Source organism: Epinephelus fuscoguttatus, linkage group LG23 (genome assembly GCF_011397635.1).
Source record: "Epinephelus fuscoguttatus linkage group LG23, E.fuscoguttatus.final_Chr_v1".
Taxonomy (NCBI): Eukaryota; Metazoa; Chordata; class Actinopteri; order Perciformes; family Serranidae; genus Epinephelus; species Epinephelus fuscoguttatus.
In genome coordinates this window covers 3,808,303-3,823,121 of record NC_064774.1, presented here as the reverse complement: position 1 = coordinate 3,823,121, position 14,819 = coordinate 3,808,303, and the positions used below count along the sequence as shown (strand labels likewise).

At 38.2% G+C, this 14,819-nt stretch overlaps 1 protein-coding gene across 2 annotated transcripts in view; it reads right to left on the bottom strand.

The window, feature by feature from the left end:
* The window catches only part of LOC125883439 (ephrin type-B receptor 4b-like), a 27,007-nt gene extending 22,629 nt beyond the window's left edge, over positions 1-4,378 (bottom strand). For both annotated transcript variants that reach the window (XM_049567712.1, XM_049567714.1), the window contains exon 1: positions 4,241-4,378. In XM_049567712.1, coding sequence (XP_049423669.1) covers positions 4,241-4,355 — 115 coding nt within the window. In that variant the 5' untranslated portion in view covers positions 4,356-4,378. The remainder of the gene's footprint in view (positions 1-4,240) is intronic.
* Positions 4,379-14,819: the final 10,441 nt, after the last annotated feature.

The following is a 14,819-nucleotide window of genomic DNA, read 5'->3' as shown; positions in this document are numbered from 1 at the left end:
TTTCAGTCAATGTAATATAATACTCCAAGAAAAAAGTCTAGGAAAATCAAAACATTTTAGAGAAAAACTTTTATATTTTAAAACAACAAAGTCATAATATTCCAAGACAAATAGTTGGGTAAAGTCACTATTATCATTATTAGTTATTTTAGACAAAAAAGTTGTACATTTCCGGGGGGAAAAGTTGAGCAACGTCAAAACATTTTAGAGAAACAAATGGTTGTTATATATTAGACCACAAGATAAAAAGTTGAGTAAATTGAAAACATTTTTGACAAAAAAAGTTGCAAAATTCCAAGAAAAAAAAGCCAAAAATGTCAAAAAAATGAGAAAAAAGTTACGTCTCCAGACATCAAGGTTGCAATACTCCAAGAAAAGAGATGCTGAATAACGTCAAAACATTTGAGAGAAAAAAGTTTATATTTTCAGTCAACATAATATAATATTCCAAGAAAAAAGTTGAGGAAAATCAAAACATTTTAGAGAAAAACTTTTATATTTTTAAACAACAAAGTTGTAATATTCCAACACAAATAGTTAAGTAAAGTCATTATTATCATTATCAGTTATTTTAGACAAAAAAGTTGTACATTTTCGGGGAAAAAGGTTAAGCAAGGTCAAAAAATTTTAGAGAAAAAAGTTGTTTTATTTCCAGACCACAAGATAAAAAAGTCAAGTAAATTGAAAACATTTTTGACAAACAAACTTGCAAAATTCCAAGAAAAAAAGTCAAGAAATTTTAGAGAAAAAAGTTGTTTTAGTTCCAGAAAACAAAGTCATGTAAAGCCAAACAATTTAGAGAAAAAAGTTGTAATATTTTGGGGAAAAAATGTCGAGTAATGTCAAAACATGTTAAGAGAAAAATGTTTGGTTTTTTTTTTTTTTCAAATTTTCAAACAACGAAGAAGTTGTAGCATTCCAAGACAAATAGTTGAGTAAAGTTATTGTTATCATTATTAGTTATTTTAAACAAAAAAGTTGTACATTTTCGAGGGGAAAAAGTTGAGCAACGTCCAAAACATTTTAGAGAAAAAAATGGTTGTTATATTTCCAGACCACAAGATAAAAAAGTTGAGTAATTTGAAAACATTTTTTGACAAAAGAAATTGCTCATTGAATGCCAAAAAATTTTAGACAAAAAAAGTTGTTTTATTTCCAGAAAACAAAGTCATATAAAGTCAAACAATTTCGAGAAAAAAGTGTAAAATTTTGAGACAACAAGGTCATAAAATTCCAAGAAAAAAAAAGTCAAGATAAGTTGAACATTTTTGACCAAAAAGTTGTCACATTTTCAGACAATAAAGTCGGCGAGGAGGAGGAGGAGTCTTCCTCACCAACACCTTTGATATCTAAAGTGGAACATTAAGTAAACTGAAACCAAGTTAAACGAGGCTAAACCAAGTTAAACCAGGTTAAAACAGGTTAAACCAAGTTAAACCAGTTTAAAACAGGTTAAACCAGGCTAAACCAAGTTAAACCAAGTTAAACCAGGTTAAACCAAGTTAAACCAAGTTAAAACAGGTTAAAACAGGTTAAACCAAGTTAAACCAAGTTAAACCAGGTTAAAACAGGTTAAACCAAGTTAAAACAGGTTAAACCAAGTTAAACCAAGTTAAAACAGGTTAAAACAGGTTAAACCAAGTTAAACCAAGTTAAAACAGGTTAAAACAGGTTAAAACAGGTTCTGCAACATAAAGAACATCTTTAAAATCTTTGTTTCCACTGGTTTGTATTTTCATCTTGTTGCTGCGTGTTTGTTTGTTTGTTTTTTTCTTTACAGTACAGTGAGCGACAGACTGGGACCAGTATAAACTGGGTGTAACTGGGTTAACTGGCTCTGAAGGAGCTGATGCAGCACTAACATCAGAGTGTTAAAGGACCAATCAGCAGATTAACTAACCTGCACTTAACATGTAAATCCTCTCAGTCAGAAACTCAATCTGTAAAAGTCTCTGTGGGGATTTAAGTGCACACACACACACACACACACACACACACACACATAGAGAGAGAATAAAGAAAGAGAATAAAGAGGTGGACAGAAGTAGGCTCTGAGTGGCTGCAGGGTTAAACACAGAGCAAGTGAACAAAGAGAAGAAGAAGAAGAAAAGACGGAGAGCAGATGGAGGAGACAATATGGAGACACACCCACCCACTGACGTCCAAATGAGAGCGACACACTGGGGAACAAACCAACCTTCTACATCACGTCCTGCACCATGGACAGAACTCGTCTGTTCCAAAGTCTGCTCAGATTTATACAGAAAATAAAACCTGCTGCGTGAATAATATATTTCTATATGAACAGCTGGTGGAGACGAGGCTGCAGATGGAGGACGTGCTCAGTGCGTTTCACTTCAGGTTCCTACACAGTGAGCACTTAAACAAGACTTCAGGCAGGTTTTATGCACACATTCAGGTAAAATCTGAACTGACTCTGGCTGGAAACTTGACTACTGACGTGTCCCGTTGTCTTTGAGTAGAAGTATAAAGTAGCAGTACTTGAGTAGAAGTACTGGATTACTTTGCAGAAGAAGACGAGGTGAGTGAAGGAGCTTCAGTTAATAACAAACAGATGAAGGAGTGAGCCTGAACATGAAACCTGTACTCTCCTCTATCCTGATGCTCCGACATCCTCGAGTCTGTTTCCTCCAGCTGAGACTATCCTCCTCCTCCTCCTCCTCCTCCTCCTCGACTTTATTGTCTGAAAATGTACAACTTTTTTGTCTAAAATAACTGATAATGATAATAACGACTTTACTCAACTATTAGTCTTGGAATATTACGACTTTGTTGTTTGAAAATATAAAAGTTTTTTTCTAAAATGCGTTAAAAGATCTGAGTGCTTCTGTCACCTCTGACTGCAGAACATCACATACTGACGGTCAGTGCTGCAGAGAACCACTGTGACCTAAACCGACCTTCTTACAGCTCGACACGTTTCTGGTTTTAAAAACAGAACAAGTAAAATGATGGATCAACCTTTAGCTTCAACACTGATGTGAACGTGTCAGCGTTCTCTGAGGAACCCTGATCAAATGTTCTCCACCTGCAGAGTCAGAGATCTCCAACATATCTGTCATTCCTGCACCTGGTTCTAACGTTCACACCAAACTCAATTCAAAAAACACAGAAGACGGTAAAGACCCTCACTCATCTGCAACATTTCTGACCATCCATCAATAGTCGTCGATCACTATTCACACACACACACACACACACACACACACACACACACACACACAGTCATGTTTAAAGATGGTGTGTGAGTACATGAGATCAGTCTTTAGAGAAGAGCTCAGATAGTTTTATTTCAGAGAAAGTAGCAAAACTACAGCGTGGAAATATGGAGGACGAAAAATGGATTCAGTTTCAATAAATAATAATAAATAAATACTGAAATAAATAAATAAATAACAAAACAAAATCCTAAATGTATAAATAAATACAGTATTAAATAAATACTGCAATAATTAAATAAAACAATAACTGAATACAATCAATACATTAAAAAAAGAACAAATAAATAATAAATAAATAAAATAATAAATAAGTGTTAAAAATATATATAGAAATAAATACATAAAATAAAAAAACAAAAATAAATGATTTTAGGACCTCCTATATCATGAACGTACAGACACAGAAATATAGAAATTAATTAATGTAACTGTACAAAAATGTTGAAAAAAATTTAAGATATTTATTTATTTAATCCTGTTTACTTATTGCATTATTGAATTTATTTATTTTTTCCTGTATGTTTTATACCAGTATTTGTTGATACTGTGGTATTTTTTTGTCCTCCATACAGAAATACTTAATTAAAAGTAAAAGTACTTTTATACTTAAATATCCCCCGCTGTAGTTTAAGATGGAACTGATTTAATTATTAATACTTATTATTAATGACATCACCTTAAATGTGTAAAGTAGTCTGGAAGTCAGGTACATGCGGTAAAATAAATAATATTAAATAATAATCTCTGATAATAATAATAATAATAATACAATGATAAACTAATAAAATAATTATATTTTATTAGTTTAAAATAATAATAAAATAATTCTCTACAAAAAATATCATTAACTTATTATTTTTTATTATTTAAGAATAAATAAATAAATAAATAAATAATAATAGTATAAAGTAATATCAAAGCCACTCAGGTGAAGTTCAGGTACTCAGCAGTATTGTAGTGTGCAGTATAGTACGGCAGCTGTTGGGGGACAATCTTACCTTGCTCGGCCCCGCAGCAGGTCAGCAGGAGCAGCGGGAGGAGGAGCAGCAGCAGCCCGCAGGAGGAGGCCCGGGCCGGGGCCACAGGGGCCCGCAGCCCGCTCTCACCCTCCATCCCGCGCGGATCCGATCACACCTATCGATCCCTGATCTCTGGCCGTCAGCTGGGCTCGCGCGCACACTTGTTGTTGAGAAAACTTTCCAACATGGACGCCTCAGAGGTGGAGCAGATAGAGTCCAGGAGGAGCAGGGGTCCTGTCCAGTAAGGGGTCTCCTCTTCTCCTCGCCTCCTCTCCTCTCCTCGTCTCCTTCATCCCTCCATTCCTCCAGGACAGAGGAGCGGGGCGCGGCTGCTCCGAGGCCGGGACAGACGCTCTGAGAGGCGGCCTGCTGAGCGCTGAGGGGTCGCTGCTGCTGGAGGGTGGAGGTGGAGGAGGAGGTGCCCGCAACAAACACAGAATCATAGGAGGGACACACCGAGAGATAAAACAAACACACACGCACGCACAGAAACACGGAGCAGGTAGATGCAGACCAGTCGGAGCTCCGTCAGTGTCCCAGTGTTCCCAGTTCACAGAGCACAAACCAGCAGAGAGAAAAGTTCCAGAGACAAAAGCAGCAGGACTCAAGTTTCCACCTCTGGGAGACACACCGAGGCCACGCCCCCTCCGAGGCCTCTGATTGGCTGACAGCCAGCAGGGGGGCGGGGTCAGGGGCTGAGTGACAGGCCTCAGTGAAGGAATGTGTCTGTCTGTCTGTCCCTGTCTGTCTGTCCCTGTCTGTCTGTCGCTCCTCATTCACTCTGTACACATTTAAATTATAATACACACTTTTCATATAATTATTACTATTTATTATATTATATTAAAATTAATAAGACAAATATTTTTATTAATATATTAATCTTAATTATATAAACACATATATAATTATTTTATATTTATAGATCTGTATCTGTCTACTTTTATTTATTTATTCAGTTATTATTTGTTTATTTCTTTTTTTTATTCCAGGCTAAACTCAGTCTTAAAGTTTATTCTTCTATTTTTTTCTGTATTTTTATTGATATTTATTTATTTACTTGTCAATTTATTTTTTATTTAAGGCAAAAAATAGGCTGATTATTGTTTCACTCGTCTAATTTCAGTTTTTATTTATTCATTTATTTATTTAAGGTAATATTTAGATTAACTGTGAGATTATTCTTCTACTTTCTGTCTGTATTTTTATTGATATTTATTTTTTTATTTATTAATTTGTTAATTTCTTTTTTATTTAAGACAATATTTCGTCTGATTATGGTTTAATTCCTCTAATTTTAGTTTTAATTTATTTATTTATTTATTAAAGACAATATTTAGGTTTACTGGAGTTTATTGTTCAAATTTCTTTATTTCCCAAATAACTAAAAAATAAAAAATAAAATAAAATTAATGCATAACAAATGAAACAACAGATGAAAATAAAACGAGGAAAGTAAAACAAAAATAAAAAATACAAATATAAACAAGGACCTACTGAATCTGAATATAATCAACAAAAGCAAACAGTGTAAATATTCAGCATTAATTAATAACAGGACCTGTGTTTTTAAAGTAATCTTTAATTTATTTCTAATGCTGAAAACATTTGAATAAAATCACTTGTTACATGTAATTAAACTACAAAATAACTGTAACTGAGAACAAATATATAAATATATTGTTTTCAGTGAAAAGTTTAAATGTAGGTACTCATTACATGATTAACAGAGTAACTAGTAATCTATTACATCTCAGAGTAACATGAGATTTAAAACCAGTTACATTTTATTTGTTCACAGAAGAAACTAAAACAATGAGACCAGACTGAATACACACACACACACACACGTCTACAGTTCACACCTGAAGCTCCCCAGAGCAGGTGAGGCGGGGTGAGGACATTATGTCAGCAGAGAGAGAGACAATGATGTCACAGCTCAGATAAAAGGAGACAGATACCCCCCCCTCCTCCTCCTCCTCCTCCTTCTTCTTCTTCTTCTGTTGGAGGATAAAAGACGAGAGTCAGGTATCACCTCCCCCCTCCTCCTCCTCCTGTGTGTGTCTGTTTTCTGTCAGCGGAGGTGTGAACAGGACGAGAGAACAAAACATGCAGAGGAGGACAGGAAGGAGGGAGGAGGAGAGGGTGAGGAGGAGGAGGAGGGAAACAAGGAGGCAGGGAGGAACAGAGAGGAGAGAGTAGGGGAAGAAAGACAAGAAGAGAAGAAGACAGGAGGGAAGATGGAGAAATAAAGGGAGACAAGAAAGAAAGAAAAAAGGAGGGAAAGAAGAGGAAGGGGAAAAGGGAAGGAGGAGAGGAGAGATGGAGGGAGCAGAGGAGAGATGGATCATGGGAAACTGTCACCTGTCTGTCAAATGACAGGAAGAGAAGAGGGTTTGACAGACAGGTGATAACTCCGCCCCCAGAACAGCTCTGACTTCACTCAGGAATATTTATTTATTATTTATTTATTTCATGACTCATTTATACTCTCTTTTATTTCAGTGTTTTATTTTATATATTTAATAATTATTATTTATTATATTGAATTATTAGTCTGAGACGTACTTGTAAATAAATAATCAAGAGAAAGAAAAAAGAAAAAAAACCCACAGATTCTGTCCGTCCGTCTGTCCGCAGTAACTTCTTAGTGTCCATCGTCCCGATCCTCTTCACTTCACGCACACCTCACTGTCAACTTCCTGTTCTCTGTCCACCGTCCTCTGTCGTCTCTCCGCTGCTCTCTGTCCTCTATTTTATGTCCACTGTCCTCTTTTGTGTTCTTGGTTCATCGTCCTCTGTCCTCTGTCCCTCTCACTCAGCCCACACTGACCCAGCCACAGGTACTTCAGTATCAGGTACTTTTACTTTACTGGAGTATTTTTACAGCACAGTTTTAGTTACAGATTAAAAAGAGTAAAATATTTGATGAATATGTTTCTTATTATAAAGATAATGTTTAGTGAAGTAACTGAAGCTGTCAGTAGTACCTCAGGTTTGTACTGGAGTACAGGACATGAGTAAAAGTACTTAGTTACATCGTACCTCTGGTGTCTGAGTACTTCACAGTGTTGATGGAGGTGCCGGGGTCATCTCCATGGCAACGGGCTGATGTGACCTCCGACCTCAGCCCTGCAGTAGCTCCTCTTCCTCTTCCTGTAAGACCCTCCCTCTCTGACTTCCTGCCTCTGAACTCTGGCCTCTGATTGGACGCTCGCACCCGCCGCCACATTCCATCAGCTCTTCAGAGAGGAAGTGATATCGTTAACGGGCTTCCTACGTTTCCCATGATGCCTCTCAGCGTGGAGACAATCAGTCTGCAGAGCTGGAAGAAGTGCTTTGATGTTTCACGGCAGTAAAAGAACTGATGTTACTCTGGTTAAAGGCTGCGTTCAGAGAATACACTGAAAGCACCAGCAGCAGGTCGACACATGGCGTCCAAGGTACCCTGGTGTGTCGTTGGCATCCTGGGACGCCGTGTCATCTTCAGCCTGTTACATGCACTGTGTCTTTTCAAAATAAGCTTCTGTTTTCACATGAAATGTACAGTTTGCATACAGCCTCTTTCAAAATAAAAGCAGTACGTCAGCACAACAACACAAATTGACACTTTTTCCTCCAACAACAAAAGCATGTGGTAACGTTTTGAAAAAAATGTCATTGATTGGCTACATTCATATGGGAAGTGAACGCTGACCTCCCGGGTGACAGGCAGTGGTTGTTGGACCCGTCCATCACCCCTCTCTCCAACCCTTTTCGGATTTTTTGCCCCTTAAATGTATGTTTTATGTTTCCTTTAAAAATTGACCAAAAATGTATTGGAAAAAAAAAAATCAACTTTTTTTTATAGAAAAAAGTCACCAAAATTTTTTTACAGAGAGAGAAAAAAAAAATTAATAGTCTGATTTTTTAACAACACGAGTTCCAAACATGCCTCGTATTTGGAAGGCATGTGTTCCTCAAAAATTGCTAAAAATTTTTACAGAAAAAAAAAAAAAATCCAAGATTTTTACAGAAGAATTTAAAAAAAAAAAAAAGAAAGAAATCGGCAAGTTTTCTTAAAGAAAAAAAAGATTTTTTACAAAAAAAGCAAAAAATTAAAGAGTTGTTTCCTAGATATATAATACAAAAAAGTTTTTTAAGAAAACATGCCCTCCAAATATGTTTTCTTTTAATACTACCAAGAAAATTTTAAGAAAATTGCCAAATTCTATTCAAGAAAAACAAATTTTTGAATGAAAATTGTCTGTAAAATAAATCCAAATTCCAGCCATTTAAAGTTGTACGCCCCTCTCCTAAGCCAAAAAAAGGTCCCTCCCCAAATCTTAAAAACTTTGTTGACATCATGTCTCCCCCCTTTTGCCCCCCCCCCCCCCCCATTAATAATGAACAGTCCCTAATATATCTAATAATCATTTATTACTGATCATAACTTGTTTAAATAATCTACATCTGTAAATTAAAAGCTCCAATATTCACCTCTGAGATGTGGAATACAACATGTCAGAAAATGGAAACACTGAGGTAAGTAAATCTTTGTCCTGTGCAGTGTCGACAGTTGTTGCCAAAGCTGGAACAGAAACGTTCTGCGCAGGATTCTCCTCCACTGAATCACACTTTCACCATCTGAAGGGTGAACACACACATCTGCATCTGCAGCACAGCCAATAGGAACGCCCTCTCTCTCAGATGACCTGAGATTTGACAAAGTCTCCTGAAAACAAGAGGAGGAGCAGAGGTCGAGTTGTCTCTCAAACACTTCAATTACAACATGATCAAAGGTTATTATGGGATTTTTGGGCAATGACACCAAACTACAACTGCCTACACCGGCTTTAAAACAAGAAGCTGAGAACAACATAAAGTCTGGAATGTCATGACTCACCTGAACTCTCTGACGCCAGCTCTGACACAATCAGGCGAAGGTGCAAAATTCCACAAACTAAAATGTCAACACTTTGGAAACTAAAAAGATTGTGTCTGAATCTCATCAGCTGTGATAATTAACTGACGGTATAGAATATAATCATCCATGAATGATGTCTTTCTGAGGGATTCACTCAAACATCACTGTCGCACTGGAAAGAAAACTTTATAAAAATGTTTCTGCATTAACCACATTAACATGAACACATGAACACAGACAGGTAGGCAGACAGAGAGACAGACAGATGTGTGGTCTCGTTAAGACGGAGGACAGACAGTTTCTAGATGTTTACACATGGACCTCCGTCTCCTGTCTCCTGTTTCCTACTCTGATCCTCGGACATCTGGGAGCAGTTAGAGGAGGAATGAGGACAGAAAGACGGACAGACAGGAGAGAGGACGGACGTGAGACAGGCAGCTCGCTGTGTGTTTTCATTATAGAAACCAGACTGCAGCGTGTAGGGAGTTTGACCCCGTCACTCTGAAACATCCAGGAGTTAGTCAGATCCCAGTGCCACCACACACACTCAGCTTCACCAGTGCTACACGTTTTCAAATCTGATTTTACTTTACTTTACAGACTGAATTTACCAACGCACCATCATCCCTACAACAGGAAATACTTTTTCCCTAACCTGATATGAAGTGTGCGCTGCACATGTGAGCATTTTTGATGATGGCCTCCGTCCAGTCCTTTGGTCTTATCACATTTAACCATAGTTGTCTTTGTTTTTGTTGACGGGCAGTGGCGGCTGGTTTTGAGCCATGACTCCTTCTATTCTGGCTCCCAATAACACAACAAGACAAACACATTTTAACACTCCTATGGAGCCTACAGCCCTGTGGGGGAGAGGCAGCTGCACCTCCAGCTGATAACATGATGTCACTGTGACATCAGACCTAAAAAGGTCTGTTATTAGTGACCATCCAGTGAAAGAGACGTCTTCTTCACTGGATTTTGAATCCAAGGACAGAGAACCCAGCTTTATGTGAGTGACTGGAGCCAGTGTGCGTTTGGACCCGTCCACCACATTTCCCTCCCTCCAACCGTTTTCAGATTTTTTTGCCCCCTTAACTTATGCTGTATGTTTTCTTTAAAAAACAAAACAAAACAAAACAAAAAAAAACCCATCAGCAATTTTTTTTTTACAGAAAAGAAGTCACCAACAAAAAAAAGAAAACATGAATTCCAAACATGACTGGGAGGCATGTATTCTTTTAAAATCGCTTAAAAAATGTACAGAAAAAAATCTTTAAAAATAATTTTTTATAGAAAAAAAATGTAAAAAAAAAAAAAAATAGAAAATTACTAAAAGTATTATTAATAGTATATTTTTTAAATAGAAAATAATTGCCTTTTTTCAGAGAACATGCCTTCCTAACACAAGGCAGTTATGGAAGGCATGTTCTCTTAAAAGAGATTAAATTTTTGGAAAATTAGGGGAAAAAAATTCTTCTTCTTCTTTATTTATTTATTTTTTTTACTTTTTTCTGTAAAAATTTTTGAAGATTTTTTAAAAATGGGTTTCTTTAAAAATTGAAATTAAAAACACTGCCAAAATCTATGCAAAAAAAAAAAATTGCCAAAACATTTTACAGAAAAAAAATGTACAAAAAAACTGGAAATAGCTAAAAGTATTTTAAAGAAAAAAATGGCAAAATAATAATAAAAAACATCTATTTTTTTTATTAGAAAATAATCACCATTTTGTTTTCAGAGAACATGCCTTCCTAACTCAAGGCAGTTATTGAAGGCATGTTCTCTTAAAAAAAATAAAATTTTTAGATTAATTAGAAAAAAAATCTTCTTCTTTTTTTTTTAAATGGTTTCTTTAAACATTCAAATTAGAAACACTGCCAAAATCAATTCAAGAAAAAAAAAGGCCAAAATTTTTTTGAATGAAAATCGGCAATGAAATAAGTTGTATGCCCCTTGCGTAAGCCAAAAATAAAAAAATATAAGTCCCTCCCCAAAGCTTAAAGTGTCGACATGCCTCCCCCTTTCTGCACCCCCCCACCCCCCCCATTAACAATGAACAGGGGTGGGTCGGGTCGCAGGACTTTGCGGGCGGGTGCATTTTTTACTTGGACACAATGAACAGGTAACAGGTTGGCTCTGGTTCACAATTGTGTTTCGTTGACTAATAAAAGTAATAAAATAATCTGCTCAGATAGTAGACCATGTTTTATTCAGCTGTGGCCACACCCACCAGTGATGTCACAGAGTACGACACACCCTCAGCACTCTGTGACGTCACTGCACCAACGTGAGAACCTCAAGTTCATCAACATAATTAAAGTTTTCTTTTCTGATCTGCGGAGCTGCTCAAAGTCTTTTCACAACATCAGGCCCATCAAACGACCTGAGAGAGAGTGTGTTACTGTGTGTGTGTGTGTGTGTGTGTGTGTGTGTGTGTTACTGTGTGTGTGTGTTACTGTGTATGTGTGTGTTACTGTGTGTGTGTGTGTGTGTGTGTGGTTAGTTAGGCTAATATTATTTTAAACTGTTGACCGAGGCTGCTGAGAGCCCCACTAATACCTTCACACACTCACACACTCATGCACATGCACAAACACAAACACACACACTCACACTCTCTCACACACACACACACACACACACACACACACACAGATGTTTGAACCGAGGGGTGTGTTTGGTTCAGAGCTGTGCAGACTGTCTGGATCAGGGTGGATAAAAGAAGCGCTCCTGGTTTATTAAACAGGATCAGATTTCATGGTCATTTACCCAGAGTTCTTAGCAGAGCGGCCCTCAGCACACACACAGTTTAACAGCAGTTTGCACATGAATAAATTAACTTCATGTGATGATCATCGACATCAGTCTGCTGATGGAAGCTATCATTGATTAGTTTACAGCACATCAATCAAAGATGGCGGACGAGGCTACAGACTCGTGTGTATGATGACTGTGCCTGTGCTGATATCAGTCCTACATGTATGTAGACGTGTTATCAATGACAGTGTGAAGCAGATACAGTCTGTGGAGGACAGGGGTGTGTCCAGTACTAAAAATAATCTAAACTCAAGTAGAGGTTCTCCTCTGTGTGCAGACGGATGATCCAGCCTCCTCCTACACTCAGAGCGATGGTATTTGTTAAACTGTAACAGGCTGCAGGTCTCAGTCTACGATCCAGCTTCACTGAGTCAACGCTTCCAGCAGGAATGTCAGCCGTTATTCTGCCTCACTGTTCTGTGTAAAAGGTGCGATCGCAAAATGGAGAGTTGTCTCGCCTGTAATCTGCCACGAGGTAGCCAAACTGATGTCTGTATTAACGGTACAGCCAGCAGGACGGGATGATGGACAGAAATCACTGGACATTTAAAAAGTAGCTGTTAGCAGTTAGTGGCTAACTCACAGAAGAAGAACAGCAGCTGAAAATATCCACAAATAGTGAAAACAATAAGGTCCAGGAGCTCCTTACATGTGCCACATTTTCTGCACCTTCTGATCCATTGTTTTTAATGTAGACATGCGGCAGACGTGCTGAAACGCCGGTGCGACACGCAAACATTCCCGAGCACCTGCGGGATGACTGTGCCCTGAGATAAACTGAGTTCATGTCATGTGACGTCCTGTTTATGGTTGCTTAGCAACTTCGTAACGCTCTTAGGCACAAGAGTCACACGCAGTGCCTGACCACGCATTTTCAGGGGGGTTAAAGATGCAGCACGTGTACAGCCCCTTACTCTCCGAGCAGAGGACGAGATCAGCCGCCATATAACAGGGGCGGTAAATGATTGTTACTGGAAAAAAAATAAAAAATAAAAAAAATAAATATATATATATATCAGTAAAAAAAATTTTTACAGAAAAAAAAGGTCACCAAAAAAAACCAACCAAACAAACAAACATGCCTTCCAAACATGACTGGGGGGCATGTATTCTTGTAAAATCGCTAAAAATTTTTACAGGAAAAAAAATCATTAAAAATGTTTGTAGAAAAAAAAGTAAAAAAAAAAAAAAGAGAAGAAAATACCTAAAAATTTTCTAAAGAAAAAAATGAAAAAACAAAAATTAATGAGAAAAAAATATGAAATTTTTTTTTTTTTCTTTCAGAGAACATGCCTTCCTAACCCGAGGCAGTTATGGAAGGCATTTTCTCTGAAAAGAAATTAAAATTTTTAGAAAAATTAGAGATAAAAAATTTGTCTTTTTTTTTTTTTTTTTTTTTACATTTTTTTCTGTAAAACATTTATGTGACACGTAATGTCATTGTTATTGTTTACAAAGCAGTGACACGTATGTTATATGTCACGCTAGGGGGTGATGCTGTTGTGTTAAGCTGAAAACACACTGGCGGTGCGTCATGTGGCACGTCAAGTGTCACCCCTCGCACACACCTGACGCATCGCGCTGCAGTTCTTACTACGTTTACTGAAAGATCTGCTCTGCGTTAGCTTAAATCATGTGTGGACAGCCACTAATTTCTCACCTGAAGAGCCGATCTCCAGAGCTGTGACTGGCCAAGAAATGTTTTTGGCCGTTGTCTATTTGATGACGGGTTGTGGGTCATTTAGCTCGGGAGTTCTCTCATACATCCATGGTGGTGTGTACAATCAGAGAGCGACAGGTGGGAAAGTGCAGTTAGTTCTGGGGCGGTGAGGCTGGACATAGGACAGCGGTGTGAAGTGCTGCGGGATGGCGCATCCAGGCGCCTCCTCTGCGATGTGGACATGCTGTCTGAAACCACACACTGGACGCCATGACGCCGCCGTTACAGACGGTATAAAGTCGGGACTTGGTGGCGTCTCTGTGTAAAAAGAGCTGCTGAGCAGGTCAGTGTGTTGCTGTTCCTCAGGGCTGAGCCTCTGAGTGTCACACTGACAGAGATAACGACAATTAATTACCTTCAACACACACTCACACACACACACACACACACACACACACACACACTGAGCAGGTCAACAGTTCAGTCTCAAAGAAGAAGGATGATGAAATCAACCTCAGTGACTGCCACAGTTTGACCTTTGACCCGGGTCACTGTTTACCATCAGCCTGTCTGAGAGGAGGGTCGTCTCCACCCAGCAGCGCTCAAACACTGACCCCAAATCAGTCTGCACCAAGTCTAAAGACTGAATCAGTCGGAGATATCGACGTGACCGTGACATCAAACGTCACACGCCCTGAAAAACAAACAGGAAGTCATCATGCTCGTGTGCTCAGTTCTGATCTAGTGGCAGTGAGGAAAGAGTCGACGGCCTATGTCCAGCAGGTTTTCCTGTGTTTATAAAACCTGCTCACACATGAAGAATTTGGGTTAAAGGAGGTTTGGTGAGGTCGTACAGCTGTGTGTCATCAGGGCCTGACAGCCGACAGCCAATCACAGAGCAGAGGAGACGTTATACACACGACCTGTTTCACATCTGTCACAAAACATCATGACGAGCCTGACGAACACGTGTGTGTGTGTGTGTGTGTGTGTGTGTATGTCTAATTCAATTTAGCTGCTGAGCATTTCACACTTCATCAACACACACACACACGCCGTAACACACACACAGAGCAGATGTTGGTGTGAAGAATCAGTTAACATGATTCACCTTCAAACAACCTGAGAGGGAAGGAAACAAGGAGGCAAGGAAGGAGGAAGTGATGTAATTAACC